General features: G+C 42.9%; 1 protein-coding gene across 3 annotated transcripts in view; it reads left to right on the forward strand.

Moving 5' to 3' along the window:
* Creb5 (cAMP responsive element binding protein 5) overlaps nt 1-26776 on the forward strand; it is a 394770-nt gene that overhangs the window by 285804 nt on the left and 82190 nt on the right. For all 3 annotated transcript variants that reach the window (XM_029478951.1, XM_021164792.1, XM_021164793.1), the window contains 2 exons: nt 17240-17366; nt 23207-23317. In XM_029478951.1, the coding sequence (XP_029334811.1) occupies nt 17240-17366; nt 23207-23317 (238 nt within the window). The remainder of the gene's footprint in view (nt 1-17239; nt 17367-23206; nt 23318-26776) is intronic.

Consider the following 26776-nt stretch of genomic DNA (forward strand, 5'->3'; position numbering starts at 1 on the left):
GTGGTTTGGCATTAACCTAAAGGGAAAGTCAGAAGTCCTGGAACAAACCATTTGGTATTTTCCTCTTTGTGCTGTAAGAGAAAGAGTTTAGACTTCAGGAAGCTCTGTTACCAACAGCAAACAAGCATCCTGGTGTTGCTCTGGTCGAATCTCTACAGGTCCATAAACCTTGCGACTCTGTAGGTATTCTCTTGTCTCCTTCTTCTACATGAAGCACTATGAGCTGACAGCAAGCATGAACTTTCCCAATGGTCAAATCAATCAGAATTATTATCTCTGACACATACATCCCCAGTTATCATGGACTATGAATAGAAGATATGAGGCAGGTATTGAACAATTACACATATCTACAGGTACATCATGGTATCAAGCAGGGGATATCACACCACAGACTAGATATACCTCAGATTTAGGACTCGAAGGAAGTTTTAAGAAAGTAATGTTTAAGCAAAGGTCTAAAGGATGAATAGCAACATAACAAAAGTGAAGATGGATAGGCAGTCTAGGCATAGGGCACAGGATGAGTCAAGGCCCTGGAACAGGAAAGAATTTGTTATATTCATGGAAATTAATGAAAAGTAGTACTACCTCCAAGAGATGTAGCACTTTAGCATTTAAAGGATGCTTTCTCTTAGGGGAAAAAAAAATCCTAGATGCAAAGGAAACCCATAGAAGAATGTTGAAGTACTGGAAAACATCATGACTAACCTTTTAGTTTACAAAGATTTATAAAAGAATGCAGTTAGACTACAGAGGAACAACATGAGAGGCAGAAACTGTTTCAGAAGACCAAGTAAGAGAAGATAGTGTTTGGACCTTGGCAGTGAGGATGGCGCCAGAATGGATGGAGTCCAGGTCCACTTTAGAAGTCTCCACTTGAAGGAACTTGGTGAATGATTGGAAAGACATCGTTATTTATATCTATGCTATTATATCTATGTTAAACTATCATGTTACTACCTAGACTCTGTTAGTTCACATACTGAATATATGTAAAGTTATATAGGGCACTCTCTTTGGATCACAATCTAAGCATGGAGCACTATATTAATCAAGTTTTGTCAGAGAAACACACTAATAAGGAGATGGATGGATGGATGGATGGATGGATGGATGGATGGATGAATGGATAGATAGATGGATGATGGATAGGGTGAGTGGATAGATGGATGGATAGGTGGGTGGATGAATGAGTGGATAGATGGATAGATGGGTGGATGGGTGAGTGGGTGGATGGGTGAGTGGGTGGATGGGTGAGTGGGTGGATGGGTGGATAGATGAATGGATGGATGAATTAGTGGATGGGTGGATGGATGAGTTGGTGGATGGGTGAGTGGATGGATAGATGGGTGGGTGGATGGATGCTGATGATCTCTGACTTACAGTTGTTTGTGGTGCTGGGAACATAGACTCTTTCAGCCTTCTGCTTCACTTTCAGCTCAGGACCTAATAAATCAAATGAGGTACTTTACCATAACATAACTGTTAGAATAAATAATTTTGTTCAAATATAGACTAGTATAAATGTTTTAATAATTTTTATGTAAACTCAGCTAAGGTATGACTTGCAATAGTATATGAAATACAGCTATGACTTACAAAATATACTTACAAAGTTATCATGAGTTTATCCAGATACAATACTATCGTAAGTAGAGGGCTGTCCAACTATCTATCCACCTCCTGTCTACCTACCTGACTTAAGGAATTGGCTAATGGCTTATATTATGAAAGTCAAGAGGCTCCAGAATCTGCTGTCCACCAGCTGGAGACCCAGAAGAGCAGGTAGTCTAACTCCTGGTAGAAATCTGAAGGCTTGAGAAAGAGAAGCATCCATGGGAGTTGTCCCTTCCCAAGATCTTGAGAAAGAGAAGAATCCATGAGAGTTGTCCCTTCCCAAGATCAAGAGAAGACAAGTAATCATACAGAGACAGCACCCCCATCCTTTGCTTGAGAACTTTGGTTTCTTTTAGACCCTCTGTTTGTTGTTTGATGAACACTCAAATGGAGAAGGCACATTGCTTTACTCAGAGGAGACTCAGTGCCTCCTCACAGACACACCTAGGAATAGTGTTTAGCCAGTTCTCTAGGCAGTCTCTAGCCCACCATATTGATGCTCACAACTTTCACAGGCACCAGGTGACCATCCACAGCTCAGCATAGGCCCTTAGTGAATGTCATCCCGGCTGCTTAGCAGGCGGGGCCGGTAGCATCTAATCCATGATAGTTACAATGCTTCCTTTCTCGGGTTTGAAGGATCTTTACTGTTCTCAAAATGCCAGGTTTCCAGCCAGTCCCAGTGGACACTGCATTAAAAAGTTAGAGCTATTCGTCTGGGAGCCTGTCTTCCAAGACTCCTCAAAATGTCATTCTGCACGATAATAAATGGCAGATACAAATAAATAACATGAAGATTGTTATCTGTTTTACACCTGTGACTGTTTGTACATGAGAAGACATTGTCCCCTCTCCTGCTCTTTAGGACATTGCTTTCCTTCCCTGTTAGGCTTAATGTTAGGGACAATCAAGAAGGGGGCTGTTGCTATTGTTCAAGGAAGATGGAGTTCTAGAGCACCCAGTGAGAAGTTCTTCACCCATTTCCCTTGACTTTTAGACAGATATATTCTTAACTGATGGATTCTTTCTCTGAAATACGCACTTGTTGATCTCTTCCAACGTCAGCTTCCTTAACTATGGGAACCACGGGAACGGATGTCAGTTTAGTGTTATAAAGCTCTTTGAGGTTCTTGGTCAATTGTTTCTATTTTATACATAAAGCAGTGGAAGTTCAGAGGCGTTTAGGACTTAGCCCAAGGGCCCCAGGTGAATGAGGGGCTGGCTGAAGCAGTAGTGGCCCTGTGGGTTGTTCATACTCAAACCTACGCCACCAACAACTTAGTTCATTTTACCGCTTTACTTCAGATTGACACATCCAGAGAAGGCAGCACTGAGACTTTTCTGTTCTAGGTCACAGCTTAGGGCTCTGAGGAGAGACTTGGCTCTCATCACAGGCCAGTGTAGGGGCTTCTCAGGGAGCCATTGCTTCCTGTGGGTAACATCATGTGGTATGTGCTCAAGTGTACTGCCAGTCGCTTTCAGTTTCTATTTCTAGGGCAGATTTACTCTCTGTAGCTGAAACTGACGTTTATGCTGCCTGCAGTCCTACCACAAATTAAAATCAGACCCTGAATCTGTCTGGGGAAGATGTTTATTAAGCTGTAGGAAGACATCTAAAATGAGTCCAAATTACATTTTAAATGTGAAACCCCAAATTCCACCTTAATTTAAGGGCAGGAATAAGACTGTCTGGAGAGTAATTTGGGTACCGTACAAGTCACCCCTCTTTGGCACAACACAAGGCCACCAGGGGAGAGAAAGGTGCCTCTACATGTCTTTTTCCAAAGTATTTCCACCTAAAAGATTTTTTGTTTGTTTGTCTGTTTTCCTCAATGAACCTAAAAGAAAACCAAGCTTTTTTAAAGACTTGATGTCCTTAACAGATGTAGACATTTAAATTTTTAAATTTTATTTATCCACAACTATTCTATACCTTGTTGGCTTTACTGGTTTTTGAGGCAGAATCACACTATGGAACCCAAGCTGACCTCAACTGTGACCCTCTTGTCTTGGCCTCCCAGGTGCTGGGATGAGAGGTGCGTTCCACTGTGGAACACCTTCAAATGTATTCACAAATATGGTGACAAGAGGCTTGGGAGAAACAGCAAAGAAAAACAGGTCTAAAAGTATTCAACCCTGGGGCTGATAAGACTGCTCAGTGGGTAAACGAAATGGCCACACAAGCCCTATCACCCGTGTTTGCTCTCCAGACCCCATAGTGGAAGAAAAGACTGATTCAAACAGTCCCTCTCGTTCACACATGTACATACATACAAGCATGCTAATGATAACTAAGAATAAAGTGAAGCCTAGCTTCCAATGTTTGACCCAGCTAATTTATCCAAAATTCAAGTCCTTTTAGGTTTCATTGTTGTTGTTGTTTTGGAGGTTATTTTATTTTGTTTTGTTTGTCTCTTTTTTTTTTTTTTTTTGCCTTTTAGTGTGTAATCTGCCTGCTGTGTTTGTATGTGTGGTGAGTGTGTTCATGCACAGAACATGGCCACTGTCTCTATCTTGCTACTTAGTAACAGAAGCAGCGCTGACCCTAGGGAAGCAGCAGCCATGGCCACTTGCCTGTGTGTCCAGTCCATCCCAGGCTGAGAAGGCCTCTGAGATCCTTCCCTACAAAGTGCGAAGTATATACCGAGTATCCTAATTGCAAACTTTATTGCTGAGATTTGATTGTTTCAGATTAGTATCAGTTCAGCTCCTGCAAAGCCAGTAGACTTTGAAGGTAGCTCTGGGAGGTTGTACAAAAGAATGGTCATGACTTCCTAGAACCCCTGCCCTGCTCCAATGTCCCTTGCTTAAGACAAGGGCTAATCTGACCTGACCACACCTTCCCTAGAAGTCAGAATGCTGCTTCATGTTACCATGGTCTTTAAAAAAAAAAAAAAAGACAAGAAAAATCAAAAATCAAATCATGACAAGGAGTTGGAAGCACGGCTCAGGGCTAGAACAACTGCCTCACCTGTGTGAGGACTTGGAGAAAGAATTTTAAAAGAAAAATTATCCTTGTCACATATAAATCATACGGGTACCACTGTGAGGAATTGAGAGACAGGATAGAATACAGTAATCTCATTAAGTCATTCAACAACTATAGCTCTTACTGAGCGCCAAACTCAGTCTAGATAACTGACACACTGTGAGAGCCAAAACAGGGCAATCTGTTCTGGCAAGTTCTCCCAGAAGATGGCAGGTACTCCAGGCATCCCAATCATGCACTTAACACACATCCTTTGGTTTGTTTCTGGATTTTTTTCCCACACCCCTTACCTCCAGTCTTATAAAAATATGATATTAACTTGTTCTACAGAATGATACTAGTAATGATCTTATTTTCTAAATCAGATTGTATCATCCTATGCAGAGAATATAGGTTCGCATCCTCCAAGGGCCAAAGATAGTCTTTCAAATGTTCTTCTAGTGATCCCTGGGACTTTGACGCCACAGCTGCATGGTCCTGTTGAAGGAGAAGCAGCAAGATTGAGCGGGATTGTAGTCTGTTGCAGAACCAGGAGGCAGCTAGCTGGGCTTGCCAACCAATCCAGGCACTGTACTCATGTTAGAGAATGGCAGCCTGCACAGCTCTGTGTTTGCTGTGGAGCACCCTGGCTAAAATAACTGAAGATAGACCTCATTTAGGATCAAGAGGTCTGCCCTCTCTCCTGCTCCTCCTCCCTTGAGCCCAGGAAAGACAAGAAAGCAACTATGATTTTAAGAGCCCAACAAAGTGTTAGGCAAAGCTAACAATTCAGCTAGCCATTTGGCTGTCTTTCTCTATGTGCTCTTGGGACATCCGAGTTTCTTACTTACTTCCTGTGATGTTCATTTCTGGTTAAGCTGTTGCTGTTCTGCTTTGATTGTCCTTGAGAGTCACTCTGACCACGGAGTCATATGGAAATTGAAGACTGTTCTGTCTCGTCCCACACTTCCCTAATGTGTCTTCTGTTGAGTAAAACAGTTGTAATTCTGTGCTTCCCTCTTTAGGTCATGTGAATTTTCCTATATGTTGCTGGCGCCTTCTCTGAGTTCTCCCTCCCTCCACCCCTCCCCCATCCCTGCACTGTGTTCAGCCTCAATCTAGCCAGGGTTTCTTCAGCACCTGGACTCATCCTATGGGCTTGGGGAACCTGTACCCTCTGTCAGGGCATAAACTCATCGGGTGTTTACTAAGCTGGGGTGGGTAGAGGGGCAAGACCTTTTCCTTTGGAGAACAAGGACTCCTCCTAGAGCCATTACTTCATCATTAAGAATAGAAATTAGACTGGGTGTGGTGGCACTTTAATTCCAGCACTCACTCAGAAAGCAGAGGCAGGAAGATCTCTGAGTTCTAGTCCAGCCTGGTTTACATAGAGATCCAAAATAGCCAGGGCTACACTGTAAGACCTTGTCAAAAAAAAAAAAAAAAAAAAAGAGGTACAAGTAGGTAGACTGGGGAGTTATTATCCAGTGCCCTATCATTTGGTTGTCATTTTTAAGGTTCCCTCCTCAGTAACATCAAGTATAATGGAATATAAAATAGAAAGAATAGAATAGAATAGAGTAGAATAGAATAGATCAGAACAGAACAGAACAGAATGGGATAGAATGGGATAAAATGGAATAGGATAGAATACTTGCTCTTGGGAGATTCAAGCTTTCAGCAGCTGGTTGCCTAGACATGTATGGTGTCCCAAATGTCAAAGCTACTCCCTGTAGAGCAGCAACGTCTCCCTCTCCTGCAGGCATACTCACAGAACAATGAATTCCAACACCAACTCCTAATGGACTGGGGTGGAGAGTGTCTCAGATATGACCTCCCTAGAGATGTACAGGAGGGGCTCTTGGCCTCAAGATTCCAGAAGAGATTAGGTAAAGGCATTAGAGAGCCTCACAGAATCCCATGAATCCCACAGGCCCAGGAAGGCCAGCCAGAGACTCTTGGGCCTTTTCTGGCCTCTACTTCCACTGGTGCTGCTTGGAGCTGATGCCAGTCAGGGGCAAACTTCAGTTGTAAATTTGGAATCTAGGTGCGGGGTCTTGTGCCAACTGCAGATTCCACCAGAAATGACTCAATTAAAAGATACTGACTGAGAAGCTGCAAAGCCAGGAGAAACCTAAGCAGAGCTGCTGGCAGGCAGAGAGCTTGGGTGGGGGTGGGGCCCTGCCTGCTGTCTAGGAACCCAGGGAGCTCTGGGCCTCCATGGAATCTGCAGGCAAGAGTAGTGGTGACTGCGTGACTGCCGCCATGAATTATTCATGTCTGGAGGATGAGAAAAGCAGCAATCTCGTGTCGATGGCTAGGCTCATGCTCATAGGCCTGCCTATTCGCCCTTAGGATGCTTATTAAGAGGAAGAAGTTGTGCTTAGAGACCTGCCTCTGGAAAGAGAGGATTTCTCCCCGCCAGCGAGAAGTGCGTCCTGCTTTGAGCCACATTCCTTGAGTCTGTGGTTCTGCTTTTGCTTGCCTTTTCAAAGTGTGACTTTATGAATGATCATCGACTGTGGAGCTATTGGCTGACTGACGAGCCGTTATCGTCCTGTGTGAGCAGCCGACCTGTGGATAAAGCTAAAGTGCTTAGGAATTTAGGATCTTTTATAAAAAAAGATCATCGTTACAAAGAACTGTTAGCTCTTTACGAGGGAAAAAAATCACGTTTGGAAATGGATTCCCCCTACCCCCCCCCCTAAATAGTACATCAGAAATGAATCCAGCCGTGTTGGGGGTTAACTCAAATGAATCCGCCTGACGGCAGGACTGATTCAGATTAATGGTGCAGAAATCAGTCATTAAAGAAGCCAGGAGGGAAAACAATGATTTAATAGTCTTAACAGAATGGCCCTAAACTTGGGTTTCTCCTCCTATTACTCCTCCTTCTGCTTAAAGTGCATGAAAGCTATAGTAAACCCTCCTCTGCAGTGAATGCAGGGCATCTGCTATAAAACCCTCGAAGACCCCAACAGGATGCAGATTGCTGGCTGTATTTTTTGTTTAACTACCATTGACTTCTCACAGCCAGGCTTTCACTTAAAGAGAAAGAAGTTTAGTTTCCAAGACATCAGATACTATGTCTATAAAATAAAGGCAGTAGGAGTATCTGATTGATAAATACAGAGGCCCAGATTGAGCCCGTGTGGTGAACTGAGTTTCAGATACTCCTGGCAGGGACGATGCACGTTGACCACAGTGTGGGGTAACTGGTAGCCCAGAGAAGCGAGCCCGGGGCACCATGCTGGATAACCCTAAGGTCAGTCATGCATCCAACTAGGGAAACTATATAAACTGGACACATGAATGTGGAACCATTCTTGGCCTTCTCTTATGAAGCACCTAAAATAGCACTTGAAATGGGAACTGGCTTAGTCGATACAAAACCAAATGGATGTAGGACTCACCTGACAGCTTGAGTTTAATTTAAGGGGCATGAGTAAAAGGTACATACGACTTCAGGGTTTTCAAGACCAGAACAGGCCCAGCCGGCACAAGATTCTGTGCTCAATCCCTAGTACCAGAACAAAGGAGCAGAGATGGTTTGGGTGAGTCTGTAGATGAAAGCCGGAGTTTGGCTTATGACTTAGACTCGGTTACATTCTTCTCAGAATTTAGCAAAGGTAATTGTTTGAGTACTGTGCTGCAATATCTGTTGCTAGTAGATAAGATCCTATGTCTCTATTGGTTTCATCGATTCCAGAAGTATTTGTGAAAGACCTACTTTCTATATGTCCTGCGCTACCTAAAAGTTCAGAAGCACAGGCTATGATAGATAAGATAAACAAAAATCTCTGACTGAAGAAACATATTGTTATTTATATTTATACATAATGGCAAGGAAAGATTCTTCTTCTTGTCTCTACTCCTACTTCAGTAGAACCCAGTGAGGGCCTCACCTTGTCAGGAAAATCTTATGAATCTGAGCAACAGACCCAGGTTTGCTTTCTAAAATCACTTTTTAAAAATCAGTCAATCCTTGTTGAATTGTAATGGGGAAGCTAAGATGGTAAACACTGAGACAACAGAACATACACTGTATGTTTCCCAATGGGAAACTAGGAAAAGACTATTCTATCAATGACCTAAGAAGCCAAACCATTTCCCCCACTGAATGGGAATATACAGCATCTTGAAATACATTCATTTCTTAATTCATCATTGATGGTTGACTGATGGATCGATTTATTGGTTGATTAAGTATCAATAAATAGTATCATGAAAAAATACAGGGTGTATTGAGAGCATTATTACAGAGCCCCAACCTGATGGAATTGCCCGGGAAAGGCAATGAGAACAGCTAGGGTTAGAAGTCTGTGGTTAGAAGGAATATATAGATGTGCTACCTGGAATGGAGCAGAGGCTCAGGACTACAGGTAACAGAGAGCAAGGCTATGGTGGGGAAGGGGGAGGCAGAAGCCTTAGAAGGTTGTTGTATTCTTTTACAGGGAGATGGACACACAAGCTACATAGCAGTAGCTTTATATATATATAGGTTTTAAATGAGGTAGAAAATATGATACGTATCCAAAGGCAGAATTCTCTGGTTAAACACATAAAAGCCACAGGCAGGGGCAGCTCTTTATCAGCAGAGACTCTTGCTTGAAACTAGGCTATCTGGGACAAGGAGGCTGCATGCTTTCCTTGAAGCTGCCTTTCCTAGGGCTGAATATGAACTCCTTCGTCGCATTTTTCAAAGAGGGGAAACACTGTTTATTTCCCATCTGTCTTTAGGATCTTAGTGGTGAGACATTGTGAAGTGTGAGCTCACTCAAAAAAGTTATAGGCAACAAGATAATTCACTCTCTCTCATATTCTTTAATTGGAACACTAATTATATAATTTTTTAAAAAAAAATACGGGTTTAGACACATTTCTTGTTTTCCCAATGACTGCTTCTGTTGGCTTTTGTCAGTAAAAGCAAACACCCAGGACTGGTCTCTGGGGAACCAGTTTGGTTCCATTTGAGGAAATATTTGCAAGAGTCTTTTCTAAGAAATAATGTGATGTCACTCTGCAATTCTCTAAAGTTATGAGTGAGAAGGGTCCATTCTCTTCTGTTGAAGGGCTGGGAAACCTGAAGCTGGTGGATCATTAAATAAACAGATATGCAGGAAATGTTGAACATTGCATGTTCAGTAATTAATGCTAAAGACTTATGGTCTTTAAGATCTCAACTTTAAATCACAATTCGTTGACAGAAATATGATTTTCTTGGTCAAACTGACACAAGCTAGAGTCATGTTAAAAACAAAGGGAACTTCAGCCAAGGAAATGTCTCCATAAGATTGGCCTGTGGGTAAGCCTGATTGATGTGGGAGGGAGCAGCTCACTGGGAACAGAGGCAGCCCCTGGGCAGGCGGACCTGGATTATATAGGAAAGCAGGCCGGGAAAGCCAGGAGGAGCAATCCAGTAAGCAACATTCCTCTATGGTCCTACTTCAGTTCCTGCCTCGGCTTCTGATAATCAATTGTAACCTGTTGGCAAAAATAAACCCTATCCTCATGAAATTGCTTTGGCCATGGTGCTTTAACACAGCGACAGAAACCTAAATTAAGACAACTATATTTAATCTGTTGTTTGATTGGTGCTTTAGAATAATAAGAGAAGTAATAACAGCTATTTTTTATTATTCACTATATTTAATATATGTGAGAAATCATTTAATGCCATGAGTAAATTTTATTATCAACCCACGTGTGATGGTTGATTTTAATGTTTCAATTTGTTTTAAATTAATATTACCTTATCACATAGCCAGAGCTAGGGAATTATACTGATTGCTACATTTATGTTGGAAGAACCACCCCAGATGTGGGCTGAAACTTCTAGTCCCAGCATAGATTTTAAAAGGCGGAGCAGAAGGAAAATAAATTGTCTTTTATTGGATTGGCCTTACCTTTCACTGCTGAGTAAATTTACCCTGCTGACCCTCAGGAAACACTTCCCAAAAGATTTCACCTCATCGGTGGTGGTGGTTGTCTTTTAGTCAACAGCTGGAATTTCAGCCCCAGCTAATCAGCATCCATTGTCCCTGGAAAGAAAGGTTTCATTTCAGTAGTACTGGTCTTTTATTAATTACAGCCAATTCTTCCACTTTAGCTGACTAGCAACCACAGATTCTTAATTCAATACTGCACAAACAGCCCCAATGGAGTCTTTCCTTCATCTGAAACTTCACAAGATGGATCTCCACAGGCTTCATTTCTCTCAACATTCTTAACTTCTAAGTTTTAAAGAAGAGCTCTTCAAGCTCTGAATCTACAGTGCATTCTCCAGTTCTGAGTTCTAGATGCTTTCATAAATATCCCCCAAAACATGAAGATCAAGTCTGTCACATTTACACAGCACTCCTGGGAGTGCCAATTTCTGTTCTAGAACTAACTAGAACAGAACTGTCAACTGCTTTTCAGAGTTATCTGGCAGAGTTTCAACTTCAGATTGTCTTGATCAGACTGACCAGTGGGCATGTCTGTGAGGCATTTTCTTAATTTCCAATCGGCGTGAGAAGGCCCAGCTCCCTATGGGCAATACCTTCCCTAGACAGGGGTTCTGGTCTGTAGAGAAAGCTGGATGAGAAGGAGCTAGGGAGCAAGACAATAAACAGCTCCCTACATAGTTGCCTCTGCTTCCGCTTATATACCCGCCCTGACATTCCTCCATTAATGGATTGTGGCCTGGGAGTTGCAAGCAGAAATAAACCCCTTTCTTCTCAAGTTTTGATCATGGTGTTTTATCTCAGTAAGAGAAAAATGAACTAGAATACCATTTTACTACTGAGAGACAAAGTCATTTTCTCTGTGTCACACGGCTAATACCCTCCAGAGACTGGTTTTCTGCCTGGCCACACTAGCTCCTGCGCCTATGTTCTTTACCACTCCCTATACAGTGAAATGATGACCCCTGGAAGGAATTCCTATTGTCTTCTGCTTGGTGATCTGAACAATTAGCCTTCTTTGCAACACTGGAAATTTAAATTTTCTAGTTCACAGGAGAATGGGCAGATAGATGCTTCACATTAGAAAGCCCTCTTCGGATTAAAAAGTCTGAAGATCTACATTGTCTTCTTCAGAATTTTACTCTCCCTTCTTCATATAAAAAAAGAACTTGCCAATTTAGTTCACAATACTTCATTTAAGGTATAACCTTTAATATCAGAGGCAAATAATAAGCATACTGGGCAACCATAGCACTTGTCCAGGGGGGGGGCTGTGTGACTGTGTGTGACTGTGTGTGAGTGAATGTGAGTGTGTGTGAGTGTGTGAGTGTGTGTGTGTGTGTGTTATATAGTATTAAATGGAAGTGAGGAAGAAGCATGGCTCTAAGAAAAGGCTTTTGTAGGGACATCTTCTGAGGCTAGGATAGAGGTTTGTCATGTTTCTCATGCAATATTGGTATAAGGACCAAATCCTGGGCTGTCTCGGTGTCTTTGAACACAGACATTAACCACCTACTTTGTGCCAGGCACATAGTGAAGCACCATGCACACAGCAGAGATCAGGAACAGCACTCTCATAACGATGAAGCTTCTCCCTTGTCATGCCCCACATTCTGGGTCTTAGCGTTCCGAGGGTTCTGACATAGGCTAGGCTATATCTTCACACATAAGGCAAATGGAAAGGAGTGGTCAGAAGCTCAGGAACTTTTTTTCCAGCTTGATGACTGAATCTGCTGCCTGCCCAACACTTTTTTTCCCATTCTCTTCCTCGGAAGTTTAAAAACAAAGACAAAAACAAAAAACAAACAAAACCTCCTGGCTCCTAACAAGTCCTTATGTGATTATTTCTCATGTCGCTCAGATTGCGTCCATCTCTGTGGCCTGCTTTCTGTGCTAGAACTGATATTTTCCTCAGTTAATTTTGTCTGTATCTTTGTCTGTGTGAAAGGCTTGCCTTCTTTCCTTTGGCTCCATAGCAGACCTATCTGTCCTGATAGTCTGTAAGCAATTTTTGGGTACCGTGGATCACTGGAAGAGCTGGGAAAGGAGATCAGTCTACAGCCCTTTTTTAGATCTCCCAGACATATGCCCCGACCCACAGCTAGATAGATAAAACAAGACAACTTGGGGCAAGGAAGACTGGCAGTCAGAGGCTGGGCTATTCAGACACCCCAAGACTGGGAGACATCCTTTGGGGTGGGGAAATGAGGACATGAAACCTCTTGCTGTGGCACCTATCATTCTGCTAAGGACAGTAAAAACACAGTCTGTCATACTTGACATTTTAATTGAAAGAAAAGCTTACATAGATTTCAGCCGTAAGCGGTGTGTTTATACAAGTGTATAGAGAAGGGTAATCTGTCAAGTTGGAAAACTCTTAAAGCGGCCTCAGTTCAGTAATTGAACAATCCAACATGAGCTCACACATTTACCTTGTTCCATGCCTCAATAATTTTTAGTAGAAATACTTTACCTAGAGGCATATGGTTATTAAAAAGGAGGCTCAGCTCGCTCAAAGTCTGGAATTACCAGCTCATGGCAACAAGCCTGCACTAGAGGGAAGACTGTTGGGATGTGTTTTCACAATGTTCCTGCTAGTTTGCCATCTGATTTTCAGAATCTAATTGATGTGTTTTTGGAAAGGTTTTTCGCTTATTTACTTTTATTCTTATTTTTTTAAAGGAGAAAATAGAATTTCATGTGGATGAATGATTTCTCGTATTAGCGGGATTCTGAAATCTCACTACTTAGTGGTATGTTCAGGGAGTGGGATGAACATCAAGAGAAATAGACCATGAATTTATTTTATCATAAAAACCAATAAGAACTTAGTTATGGGAGCCATGGAGGTGTGTGAGGAGGAAAGCTCTGCTCCCTCCCATGATGTGTGCATCTGTGGGCAAAGGAAAAAGAGAAATGTAATTTATGCCCAAGTACAAGTGGGAATAATATGAACCTACCTACCACACTGCACTGCTTCAAGTCACATGAAACCGGTATATGAAAACATTTTGAAGATTATTTGAAAATACCACGTGAAACATGTGAAGTTTTATTCAAGAATACTATAGATTAAATATGAAAAAATTCAATACACCCAAAAGGAATGAGATAATGCATACAGGTATTATGTTGCCACTCTGGCTTCAATGGTGGGACTATCCCGGACACGTTCATGGTTTCTTTGCACCTACTGATGAGGACAGTTCTTTGTATGTTTATATAGTGTTTGCTTGTCTGTTTGATGTGTAGGACACAATTTAGGTTCTCACACATACTAGGCACACCGTGCCCACTGATCCACTCTCCTAGCCCTGATCTTTTCTGTAAGTCATGATGACCACATTCACATCTTGCTTTTGACTGCTTGTAGTTTTAAAAGCCCAAGAAAGGAACCCAGAAAACTCTGCTGGTTTGGTAGAAAGGCCTGAAAAACTAATTTACAGAATCTATAGAAAACAATAGCATGGAAATTATTTAGAATTCAAGTATATAGGGATTCTGAGTAGCCATATTTCCTTCTAAGTGTACGTGGCTAATTGGCCTGATTGGCATCTCTTGGAAACTTTTCCAGTCCCAAGGGAGCCAGGTCCCCTGAAAGGATTTCTTAAGTGAAGAGGAAATATTTGATATTTTAAAATCTAGTAGATCTAGGCAGGGTGTGGAAATAACTAACCTAATTATTGGATTAAATGAAGTATTCCATTCCCTAGTGTTTCAATACACTTGGGAGTTCCCAGCCTTTGGAAAAGAGTAAAAACTCATTTTAAATTGAATTACTTTGACATTTCCATTCAATATGCATTGGATTGTTTGATTGGGTTCCTTCTTTTAAAAAAATGACACGTCAATAAAATCTGCTCATTTTTCTTTTTTAACATATCAAGTTAGAAAGAGAAGGCAAATGATGGTCATAGGCATGTTGTCCTTTGGTCGTGAGCGTGACCTTGCAGACTGATATAACATGTAGGAAGGATTTCAGTTCTCAAAAGTTTTCCTTCTCTCTGAACTGCATTTGAAGCTTCCCTCTGGTGACCAATACTTGGTGAAAGATGACGTCACACATGTACAGACATGTTTGCATGGACATCTATTTGGATGGGGTTAGCTGGCTGAGTAGTTCTGAGGAGAGCTGCTCTCAGTGAATGTTGCCTCTTATGAAACTGTAATTCAGATGATAAACTTTAACAGGGGGGAGCTATCAGTGAATTGTTTTTCAATGATGTATTCATTTTAATTGTCTGTGTAAGAGTGTCTGGCCTGCACGTCTATGTAGGCACCACACTTGTACCTGCTGCCCAATAGAGGGCATCAGATCCCCTGGATGTGGAATTCAGTTGGTTGTGGGCTGCCATGGGAGAGCTTGGAATTAAACCAGGCTCCCCTGCAAGATCAGTGAGTACTCTCAGCCACTGAGCAACCTCTCCACCCCTCAGTAACTGTTCTACATACAACTCTATTCAGCACAGTTCCCAAGCTCACGTCAACATGGGGGCTCTAAACAAGTGTTGCTTGTAAACTGAGTCCAGTCTATGTTTCTCAGATTGTGTAAACCACCTCTAAAGAGACTTTGAGACATAGTAAAGTCACAACTTCCTATAGCAGTGGTTCTCTACCTTGCTAAGGGTGCGACCCTTTAATACAGTTCCTCATGTTGTGGTGACCACCAACCATAACATTATTTTTGTTCCTACTTCACAACTGTAATTTTGCTACTGTTATGCATTGTAATGTTAATATGTTCTTAAGTGACCCCTATGAAAGGGTTATGATCCACAGGTTGAAAACCTCTGGCAAATAGTGTTTTGGGACAGCTGGACCCCAAATCCTGATGGAACTGTGGAAGCCAAAGGATCTTCACACCTAATCTAGTTCTCCTTTACAGAGGTTCCCAGGGCACATGTCAAGAAATCGTCTTGGTGGCTCATTTGAAATGACTCTCCCTGTTGTTGTAAATGTCCTAGGCTAGCCTACTTGTTTCCATTTCCATATACACTGTGGGTGCAGGCTTTTATGTCCACCCAGTCTCTGTGACATGCGTTGTATTCTTTCATAGTTTCATACATGTACCTTCCTAAGCACATCAGTATTGACTAATTGATGACTAATCCTTCTCGGATGTCTGTAGCTGTGATAAGTAGCTCTGTTTTCAAAAAAAGCTCTCGGGCAAAACCCGGGGAAAACTTAATCTTCTTTGGAATTTTAACAGTATTGTGAAGGAAGCACAGGCTGCCACTCTTGGCCCATCTCAGTCCCCAGTTCTCTTTGAGTCACCAGGACTTTATGGCTGAGTAGCTCTTTCCATTGCTCAGCTGTGACTCTGAACTGGCCTGTTCGGCCTCTGACAGTTCCATATAGTATGTTGGTGCTGCAATGGGATTCTGGACTGGGCACTCTGTGGGGGCTCTAATGTACCATGATATACTCCAGTGCTCTAGTCAGCACTATGGTGCTCTGCTGGGGCTGTGGACTGGGCTGTGCTGCTAGGCAGACGTTCTAACTAGGCAGTGATGCTCTGACTAAGCTTTATCCAGAGCCTGTGCTGTCTGTACTGGGGCTGTGGACAGGCCAGGGTATTATTCCATGTTGAAGGAAAGCAATGGCCTGCACCAAACCCCTCTATCTGTAGCCTTACCCAGTTTTTGGCACGGGAGGTCACATGTTTTATTATCTTTAGAAATTTCACTGATTCAGGAACATGCAGGATTAGACTGTTGAATATAGAAGACCCAGGGATTTTGTTGTTTGTTTGTTTGTTTGTTTATCTGCCATTTACTTTAATGTCATGGTTTAATGTTGATCCAACTCCATAGAGGAGAAACACAAGGAGATTGAGAATTTAGCCACAGAGTTACTTGTTTGCCATTTTTAATAAACACAAATAATTTCCCCTTCCCCTCAACTCCACATTCCTTGGCTTATTAAATCAATTTCAGGCCCTTAATTTTTTTTTCTTGGCAAGTTGAAGTAAAATTTCAAACTATGCATTCCCTTGAGAAATGCTCACTCAAATCCTGCAGATCAGGCCCAAATCAATTTCTGTCAAACAGCCTAACACCTCACATTATTATGAAACGGGAGATTGCTAATAGGGGCTGAACTCTGGACTTACCCTGAGAAATGCTGAGCTCAGTGCCAAGCCCCGGGGCCCAGCTGCATTTGTTTGTGTCCTGACTTTGTGTTTTTCCACTCATAGTAGAACTACCAAAAAAAGTCAAAATGTACTCCTGCGTATTCAGGAATATGTGAATGGAGTTTACTCTGTAACTGTAGAGTGACCATGGACCCAGAGCAAAGCCAGGCAGGCTTCAGGGCAAAGGTGTGGGCTAACATCCCAGTGGACCCAGATCCTCAACACTAAGACCCTCTGGGGGCTGAGACTGGGGTAAACTGGGCATTGTGCTGCAGACTTTCTTCCTTAGAAGCAGAGGCTATTGGAGACACACCAGCATGTTTCCATTGAATATCAGTTAGATAACGGGTCAGGAAATGAAGCAGAGTTTGATGTATTAACTAGGAAGCAGCAAAGGAAACCAGGCATGTATTTTATTTGTTATGATTTCCCTAATATCCTCAATTATGTGGCTCTCATATCAGAGGATCCGATCTGTTTGCCCGTGATGTTGGTGTCCCCATTGGTTTTGGAACCTGGATAACAGACCCAGGCCATCAGGAATAATATGATTTTTTTTCTCTTTGTCTCCAGGCCTGTCCCAGGCTCTCTATCATCTCTACTCCATCTCCACAACAGACAGAGGCAGCCCATGCCGGCCTCCATGCCTGGAACCCTGCCCAACCCCACCATGCCAGGATCTTCTGCCGTCTTGATGCCTGTAAGCATATTGTGGGGAGGGGAGGGCTTGTAATGACTTCTCACTAGGACTGAAGTCCTAGGGAAGAAATTAGGAGCTGAGATCTGAGCTGCCTGGGAAGAAGGCAGCTACCTCTGAATGCATTTGTGCTGTGGGCCAGGATGCATAGGGTACTCAGGGGCCCATTTGTAGGCATTTTCCTGTCCTTTGGGGCCTTGCTGTGGAGCAGGGTCTATTCCACCTGTTGGTGGCAAATGAGCCCACCACAACTAAGGAATGGGATTTGTTCAGGAAGATATTGTTTTATAGCTATAGTCAGCTCTCTGTCTGGGATTCCACACCCACAATTCAGCTAATTGGGAACTGAAAATATTGTTTAAAAAAAAAAAAACCCACACATATCTTCTCAACATGTGCCGACTTCTTCCTTGCTATTATTCTATAGCATTGCAGTTTAACAACACTTTAAAGAGCATTATTATTGTATTAGGATAAGATGATAGAATATAAATGGGAGGGATATGCAGAGCATATGCAAATACTGTGCCATCTACTACAAAGGACTTGAACAGATACAGATTTTGGCCTCAAAGCAGAGACTGGTGTTCTAGTACTAATTCCAGGGGAGGATTAATGAATGACTGCAGTCCCACATTCACATCTTGAACTGTATACAGGTCATCAAATAGGCAGTGATGATTCTAGACACAATCCAGGACATTAATTACAGTGATTACATACAAGAGCTGGGAATCTGGATTTGTGCACATCATGGTCTATAAATGGTAGCACTTACTGAGTGTCCACTCTATGCTGATCACTTTGCAAGGACGCTGTCAGCACATGCAGCAGTGCTCCAGGGAGGTCTATGATGGCCGCCATCTTTGGAGAGCAGGAAGCTGGGCCAGTGACTTGCTCATCTGAGAAGCAGAGTAGCTGGATTTTGAACTCAGTGATCCTGTCTCCACTGTCTGGGCTTTCCACTACAAAACAACAGACACATTCTCTTTTCATTCACAGCAAACAGCTGAGATACGTACTTGTATACTGACATCACAGATGAGAAAATGGGGGCTCATAGGGTTCCTTTTCCTGGATAAGGATGTATATCTGGTAGACGACAGAGTCAAGATCTAAACTCAAGTAGTCAGACTCCTAAGTTATTGAGTTTTATTGAAAATAGGGTCTTACTATGCAGTTCATGGTGGCTTTGAACTTGTCTGTCTCCCAGTGTTAGGAGGATGCACCGTTACACCTGACCTTAAGAGTGTCCACTCTTGATGAGCATATTGTACACACTGCTTCCCCTCCGACAACGTGGGGAGCTATAGTGGAACAGAAGAAGTCTTGCCTCCCTCTTTAGGGCATTCTCCCTTTCCTATTCGTTTCTGGGATTATGTTTTGAAGGACAGGATTTTGGAGACTTCTAGAAACCCTAAAAGCAGTAAGCAGTTGGCAACTCTCCCACAACACATTGAGCATGGCTGAGGGTTGTAAAGTGGAACCCACACCTCCCTTCACATCAAGGAGCTCAGATTATTCCCTGTTGAACGATTGGCTCAGGTATCCGTGAAGTAGGCTGAGGAATGAAGATCATATGGACTCAGACACATGGACCTGCCCACTGCAAATGCTTGCTGATCCAGGCTGGAGGCATCTTGCAAACTTGAGCTAGAGGACAGGTGGAGGAGCGGCTTGTTTTCTCTAGACTGGCTGACAGAAGAGAATAGCACTATTAACATCTAAATCCCTAGTTTTGTTCAGTTCAACTAATTACATGGAGATTTCAACCACACGCTGTCTTCGCTCAACTTCTATGTCCTACTTGCCCAAAATAATTTTCTTTTCAGAATTTCTAAAGAATAACTAGAGAAATGTCACTACAGGGATCTTTTATTTCTATATAGTTAAGCTGTCATTCCTAGGGATGAGGCGGGAGCTGGAAGCTCCAAAAATCTAGTACACTTTCCACTTTATCCTATCACACAGTTTGACCCACTGAGAAAGTTTCTATCCTAAAAGTTTTCTATCCTAAAGAAGGTCCAACAACAGGCCCAAAGTAAGATCCAGCTCAAGGGAAGTCTCAAGGCCTAACACTATTACTGAGGCTATGGAGCACTCACAAAAAGGGACCTAGCATGATCGCACTTTGGAAGACCCAACAAGCAGCTGAAAGAGTCAGATACAGATATTTGCACCCAACCAATGAACAGAAACTGCTGACCCCCGTGGCTGAATTGTAGGAGGACCAGCAGTCTCAATTAATCTGGACCCCCGAGATCTCTCAAACACTGCACCACCAAACGGGCAGCATACACCAGTTGATATGAGGCCCCCAACACATATACAGTAGAGGACTGCCGGGTCTGTGTTCAATTAGAGATGATGCACCTAACCCTCAAGAGACTGGAGGCTCCAGGGAGTTTAGAGGTCAGGTGCGGTGGGACATCCTCATGGAGACAGGGGTGGGGAGGAGGTAAGGGATATGGAACAGTTGGCGGGTAGACGGGGTGGGGGGAATAATATCTGGAGTGTAAATAAATAAATAAATAAATAAATAAAAGATTTCTATCCTGAAAGCAAAAGATTCAAGTGAATGGGCAAGAACCAGTATAGACAAAAAGTCAGGAACATGGCCCTTGAAGAGGTCCCAAACCATTAGTCCAGAGCACAGACTGTCATGACAGCTGTGTCATCCCAGAGCAGTGATTCCCAGGAAGTATGGTGTTTAATGGGAGAAGCTGTTAAATATCTCACAATATACAGGCCACTCAACCCAAAACTATTTGACTTAAAAATATCAATAGTACTGAGCTTCAGGGATGTAAGGCTATTCATAAAAACTGAAGTAAAATCTCAAAGAAAATTATTCTTAGGATCCCCAGGCTGTAGAAATCAAGGTTTACCTTCCTCAGTCATGTTACCAGCTGCTGTGCTCCTGGGACGTTGTCTTCTGGACAGTCGGGCAAAGGCTGTCAGTCAAGGCTGTCAGTCAAGGCTGTCAGTCAAGGCTGTCAGTCAAGGCTGTTCTTCCCTTAGAGTGGGATCTTGAGGCTTGGGGCATCAAAGTTTCAATTATCTTTAGACGGAGGTGACATTCTTAACTGATTCAGGATGCATGTTGCCTAGATCCCAAGTACATAATATATATATCCATCCATCCACCCATCCATCCACCGATTCATCCTACACACCTTGTTGAGTGAGCACTTTCTGTGTGCCACAAACTGCTAGATACTTCCCTGTAGGGAAGGCAGGCGCGGCCTTCAAGGACTTCCTGAGTAGTGATTTCCTATTATCCTGAAAGTCAAATGCCTTCATAATTTGGGAAAACACACACCTATTTCTCATTAGAAAAGATGAGTAACCTGGAAACACTCTTGCTCTCGAGTGTGAGAAGAGAGGGGAACCCTTCGTATGGGTGATTTTGTTCAGTCGGAGTTGGGAGCCAGGGCCTCCTCAGGTTTAAGGAGTGCTCTACCGATGAGCTACAGCCTAACACCATGGCCTGGTGGGAAACTGCTGCTGGGCATTCAGCAAGGCCATTCAGCTTCCTGTCAGCTCTTTAAAGTTAGGGTTACAGTGCAGACAGGATGCTGGCCCAGCAAATCTCAGGCTGCTTTTCAGCAGTGATGCTTGCTCATAGTCTACCTGACAGAAAATCCACATTTACAGAAAACAGCCTGTTCGGAACCAGTATTTTGTGTAATGGAGTCGACACAATCATAACAACTTAGAGAAATGCACTGGAGAGCTGACTCCTCAGCAGGCAGCCACAGGCTGGTTGCTCTCACCCCTGTGTAGCTAGAAGAGTCCATCCTTCTAAACAGTGAGGGCAAACCCACCCGGGTTTTAATTCCCCTCTCTATAAGAGTCCTCATTGGCATAAAAGACCCAATGCTGTTCCACTTCCCCTTATCGCTCAGTCTCGGGGTGAAAGTTCTAAGTCGGGCACATTTCTTGAATTCTTCACAGCTTAATTACAGCCTGCAAATGTTCTTAATGATACTCAAGAGCACTTAAAACGGGCCAAATGGTAAATTTTATGTTAAGTATATTTTATCACAACTCAAACGATTTAAAAATAGAGTACGTTTGCCTCCTGGAGAGTTAGAGCACACACGGGAGTAGACATTTGATTTTGCTGAATTATCAAGGCCTCGGGAAATTGGCCTTCTTTACTTTCTCTTGACACCTTTCCCGCACCCCTGCTGGATAACTGGTCAGCTGATCCAGGCTGAGAGAAAGCTGGGTACCCACCTTAGAAGAAAGCTTTGAGCTGGTACCACCTGACAGCACAGAACAGCCTAATAACCAGATGCCTGTGCCAGGGGTCAGTACAAAAGAAATCACAGCCACTGAACCTCAGCAACCTGAGTGACCTTTCCACAACCATTTAACTCCACATCGTTCTCAAGCTTGCCCCTTGGGGAAGCTCCCACACTCCACTTTGAACCTCCATCCATAAGAAACTCTGCTTTCTAAAACCGGATAGGGGATGGGGTACCTCTAGATTTCTAACCACATTTCTACCCTTTGGTAGAAATATATTGAAGCATCAATTGACTAACAACAGAAATTTGGGTTATTTTTTTGAAAAGTATTAATTTTCTCCTTAACAGAAAACATCACATGCATTCTTTCTGCACGGACACAGAAATTTTGCTATGCAAGTTGATTAATCTTTAAATAAAAAACTAAAACTTTTTGAGGTCAGGAGCACTACAGTTGAATGTATTAACTACAGGCTTTATGTGTAAGAGGTACATGAAATATTAATGGGGTTCACATTTAGACCTAGCTTCCATCTTCTCGATATCTCATGTATGGTATGTGTTAATGTTCCAATGTCTCAGAAGACCTAAAATTGATAAAGTTATTCCATAGTGTGTCAGATGGTGACCTCAACACCCTGAGGATGCCAGCGGTCTGGCACTGCTGTTAATTCTAAACAATGGGGTAGGCTAGCAAAAGGGCCTATAAGTGAAACTGTTCCCCTGTGATGTGTAATCCCCACCCCAACTTCTTTCTCTCTTGCAGAAAGCCTAAGCCTGCTGTGGGACCCTGACACTACATCTGTGTGGAATCTTGACTAGCTAAAGAGCAGGAGATAGGCCAGGGGCAGCTACTCTCTATATATTGAGCAGGAGTAGCAGTGGTGGTGAAGGTTCTGATTTTGGTTTTGGCTTTAAGATAGGGTATTACTGTGTAGCTCGGACTGGCCTAGAATTCCCTATGTAGCCTAGAGTGATCTATTCTCCCACCTTTGCCCTCCAAGTGCAGAGATGGCTGGGCTGTGCAACATGTCCTGGGCTGTTTTGATTGTGCTAATGCACTGTACCAGCAGAGAGAAGCACTACAGGGGACAGAACTGCTTTAAAATTAAATTTATTTTTTTTATTGCCAAATGATTCGTGCTTTCTATATAAAATTTCAGGTAAACAAATGCTAAAGGCATCCTAAGGTAACCATTTGGTATATTATATAATCTTTTAACATCTATGCATACATTATTCTTTATAGCAACAAAAACCAAATATGATTAGTGGTGGTTTAAAGAGCGTAGTGAAGCAGAAACATTTGGTAGTTTTCTTTGGCGATGGCTGCCAGACCAGGCAATCCTTCTTGGCATCGCAAATCTTCTACAGAGAGCACAGAACTGGGAGATTCTTTAATGTGCTCAGGTTCAGTATTCAAGAGTGCATTATTCCCTGCACCAAGCCTGCAGCTTCTCAGCTGTTCAGTGAAATGCTTCATGACCTCCCCAGACGCAAGCAAAGCAAAGCAAGGGGGGGGGGGGCAACTTTGTAGCCTCTGTTGCCCTTCTCCTCTTCTAATTGTGTTACCTTCCTTTTTCTTAGATGGAGAGACAGATGTCAGTGAACTCCAGCATCATGGGCATGCAAGGTCCAAACCTCAGCAACCCCTGTGCTTCTCCCCAAGTCCAGCCAATGCATTCAGAAGCCAAAATGGTAAGTAAGAGCTTCAGTCATCCTTTCATTGCATCATGCATGGTAGTATCACTGAGTTCTGTTCTGACTCCAAACCTCCGTTAAGAGACCGCTCGGCTTGGTTCTGGTGAATAGGTCTTTCTCTGGAAAGATGGGTGAAAGATTGGCCTTGCCTTCCAGGTATTTGTTACAAGATTTCTGCATCAGATAATCAGGTCCCAAGTATATAATTGGCATGTGATGTTAAGGACGAGGATGTTGAGAAATTTGGAGAAGTGCCCAACTATGTGTGTATTTGCTCATTGCGTGAAGAAAAAAAAAAATATAGAACTCTATATCCTAGCTACATCTTTGGTGTCACTCTTCCTACACAATGTCATAAAGACACATTTAATTCCTAAGTGTCCACAGTTATAGGAACACTGTGTTGTTGTTGTTGTTGTTGCTGTTGCTTCTGCAGCTGTTATTTGACACAGTTCTTAGTTACATTGTAACACTGTTTGAAAGGTTGGGGGTCTTGTTTCTGGCCATCCGTACTTGAAAGGCATGACCACACACAACAGCCTTCAATGACCTTTAACCTATGATGTTTAGGGGCAGTGAGACCACTCTTCCAATACTTCAAGATGTATCCATGTGTCTATATTCTACTCGGTGTTAACAAAGCAGGTTCTCATCTGTCTTGCCAATATAATGTGGATTTTCTGAGACTATTTAGCGGTTACCGGAAGTAGCACTTTCATTTCTAATACAGTTAAATTTCAGCACCATAGTTCACACAGATGACTGGAAATGCAGCACAGCATTTCTTTCCTTTTTCTTTATTGTTTGTTTGTTTGTATCGGGTAAGGGTAGTGCTTTCTAGCAGTGGGCATGCATCTGGAGTGCTGGTGGGCAGCCTGGACTGTGTGTGAGGCTGCTGTGGACCGTTCTGAAAGTTATCCATCATGCTACATGGATGTGGAATCTGTCCTAATACAACACACACACACACACACACACACACACACACACACACGCGCGCGCGCGCGCGCACATATACCCTGCATTGTCACTGCCTTTGGGGAACCTCACCTATTTGACCTGTAATTTCTTGACCCTAGGAATGAACTGAACCCCCAGTGCTAGCAACCCCGAGCAAATGAAAGCTATGGTCCAGAGAGCTCTCTTTGCTCGGCCACAAGCCCTGTGATGTGCCAGATGGCACAGCGTCCACAGCAAAGCTTGCTAAGTCTTTTTGGAATTGGCAAATATTTTTCAACTCAACTGCCACAGAGCCAAACCAAATACTTGCTGGCAAAATAAAGTTCAAATTGGCATCTGTTTTGGAGACCGGAGTAATGCCATTTACCCACACACACCCCTCCTTTTTGAAGGAAAATAAAAATGAACTATAAAGGTGCTTAAGAAGAAACAAAATTCAACCATTTGTACGTGTATGAGTAAATGTGTTGGGGCTGAGTCTAACATGTCTGTTCCCAACTAAAGGATTCTTCAGTCTTTTTCCTTGCTATGAAATCTGTGTCCTTCTTTCAGACAAACTGGAGATGAAATGTAAGAACATGATTTCAAACCGTGTACCCCTGATATTTGATTATTACTGGGTCTTAAAATCGCGATTTAACTAAAAAGTAACAAGAAAAAAGAAAAAGAAAGAGAAAGGGAAAGAAAATGCCATCTCTCTTCTTGCTCCCACAGGTGGTACAGGCTTATAATTATTTATATGCATGAACTCAATCACATTATATGGCAAATTAGCTCTGAGTAATGTCAGCTGGGAACAAAAGGGAACTGGTCTGTCCTTATAAAAATAGTGTTACCCCACAAATGTTTGCTGAGTTAAATGCACGGAGTGAGCACCCCTCTGCTGATTCATGTTCTAAGGGAATAAATATTTCCAGGCTGGTGATGCCTGGACTCATGAACTGGATCTCACAATATGTGCCTGGGAAGCAGGCTTTTCTCTTTGCCCCCAGCTGTTACCTCTGCTGCCCCTGCAGTGACCAAGACATTATCCCAGAGAGGAAAGCAGCAGTGTTGGCTGCTAACGTTTGGAAGACTAGCGTTCACATAGCATCTTGGAAAAGTGTCAGGTGGACTTGATCGAGGCAGTCAGCATTTCTACTCTTAGTCTGTCTGTTTTGCCAACTACTTGCTCCGTTATAGCCATCTTTACTCATACAGTGTTCTCTAGCCGCTTTTGGGCTGCACAGATGAAAAGATTTGATGAAATACCAAGCATTCAAGGGGGGAAAAGTCTTCCATGATTTTAATGTCAGCCAGAGCCTCCCCAGGTCTCTCTGAACTACGGGCTTTGTTGTTCTATGCCTAATTTTCTTCCTGTGCGAGACTGGAATGGATTCCAGATTTCAATGGAGACTCTTGTTTCACTGTTTTCAAGGACTTTTCCTAAGGTCACACAGGGGCTTTTGTGATGAATGTCCTCGGCAGGGTGTGTTCTCAGAACACACTAGCGAACAGCTACTAAGGAAGAGCCGGCCTCACTTCAGCACCTCAGCCTGACTCTCCTGAGGATGCGATGCCTCAGGCAGGCTGCATTTCAGATTCCCTATTGGCTCCTGACAAAAGCCATCATCCTGAACCTGGAGGTGGACAAAATCACAGGGCAGAGCTTATATCAGTGTACAGCTTTGCTAGAGGCTCACCGACCAGGAACTGCCCAGTAGAGTGTATCTGTTTCTTCTGCTGGAGATCATCTGTTCTCTGCTGACAAAAACCAACCAACCAAACAAACAAACAAACAAACCACTAGGGTTCTTACCAAACTCAGAGTTGTACTAATTTGGGGCAGCTTACTAAAAGCACGTGTGGCAATCTTTGATTTATTGTCCTACCTCCATCGTAGCGCTGGTTAAAAGCTGTCTAGGTTCTGAAGATGGTGGTGAGCTGATGTCACAGTTTTCCATGCACGTACATAGATATAGGCTTTTATTTGGGGATCATGAACGAATTGACGTCACTGGAACCCTCACATCTTTCTAATTATTCTAAATTATGAGACCTTTCCACGGATTCGTGGGTCCTGTGTGTCTTAGTTGGAAGTGGGGTCTGCAAAAACACAAGTCACCAGGTACTTGGGGGATATTTTAACATTAAGGGAGAAAGGGAAAGAAGTGGGGAAGATTGGGGTGAGCATGAGGAGAGAGAAAGGGGGAACGTGGGGAAAGGGGACAGAGGAGGAAAGGCAAATGCAAGGCATCATGGGACAGGCATCATTCCCATCTACAGCACAGAATGGAGCAGGAGTATGTAAGAGTGATGTTCTCAATCAGGACAAATGGATCCTTTTCGTCTCCACGGTCTTTTTCTTCTTTTCTTTTCCTTTTTAAAGCGTGGTCCTATGGTCTACATCTCCGGGTCTTCTTTTATTTTTATTTTTCAAATGGGTCTTATTAACTTACTCAACCTCACTTGAACTCATCAAGTAGCCCAAGCTGGCTTCATACTTTTGGATTCTCT

This window comes from Mus caroli, chromosome 6 (assembly GCF_900094665.2).
Source record: "Mus caroli chromosome 6, CAROLI_EIJ_v1.1, whole genome shotgun sequence".
NCBI lineage: Eukaryota > Metazoa > Chordata > Mammalia > Rodentia > Muridae > Mus > Mus caroli.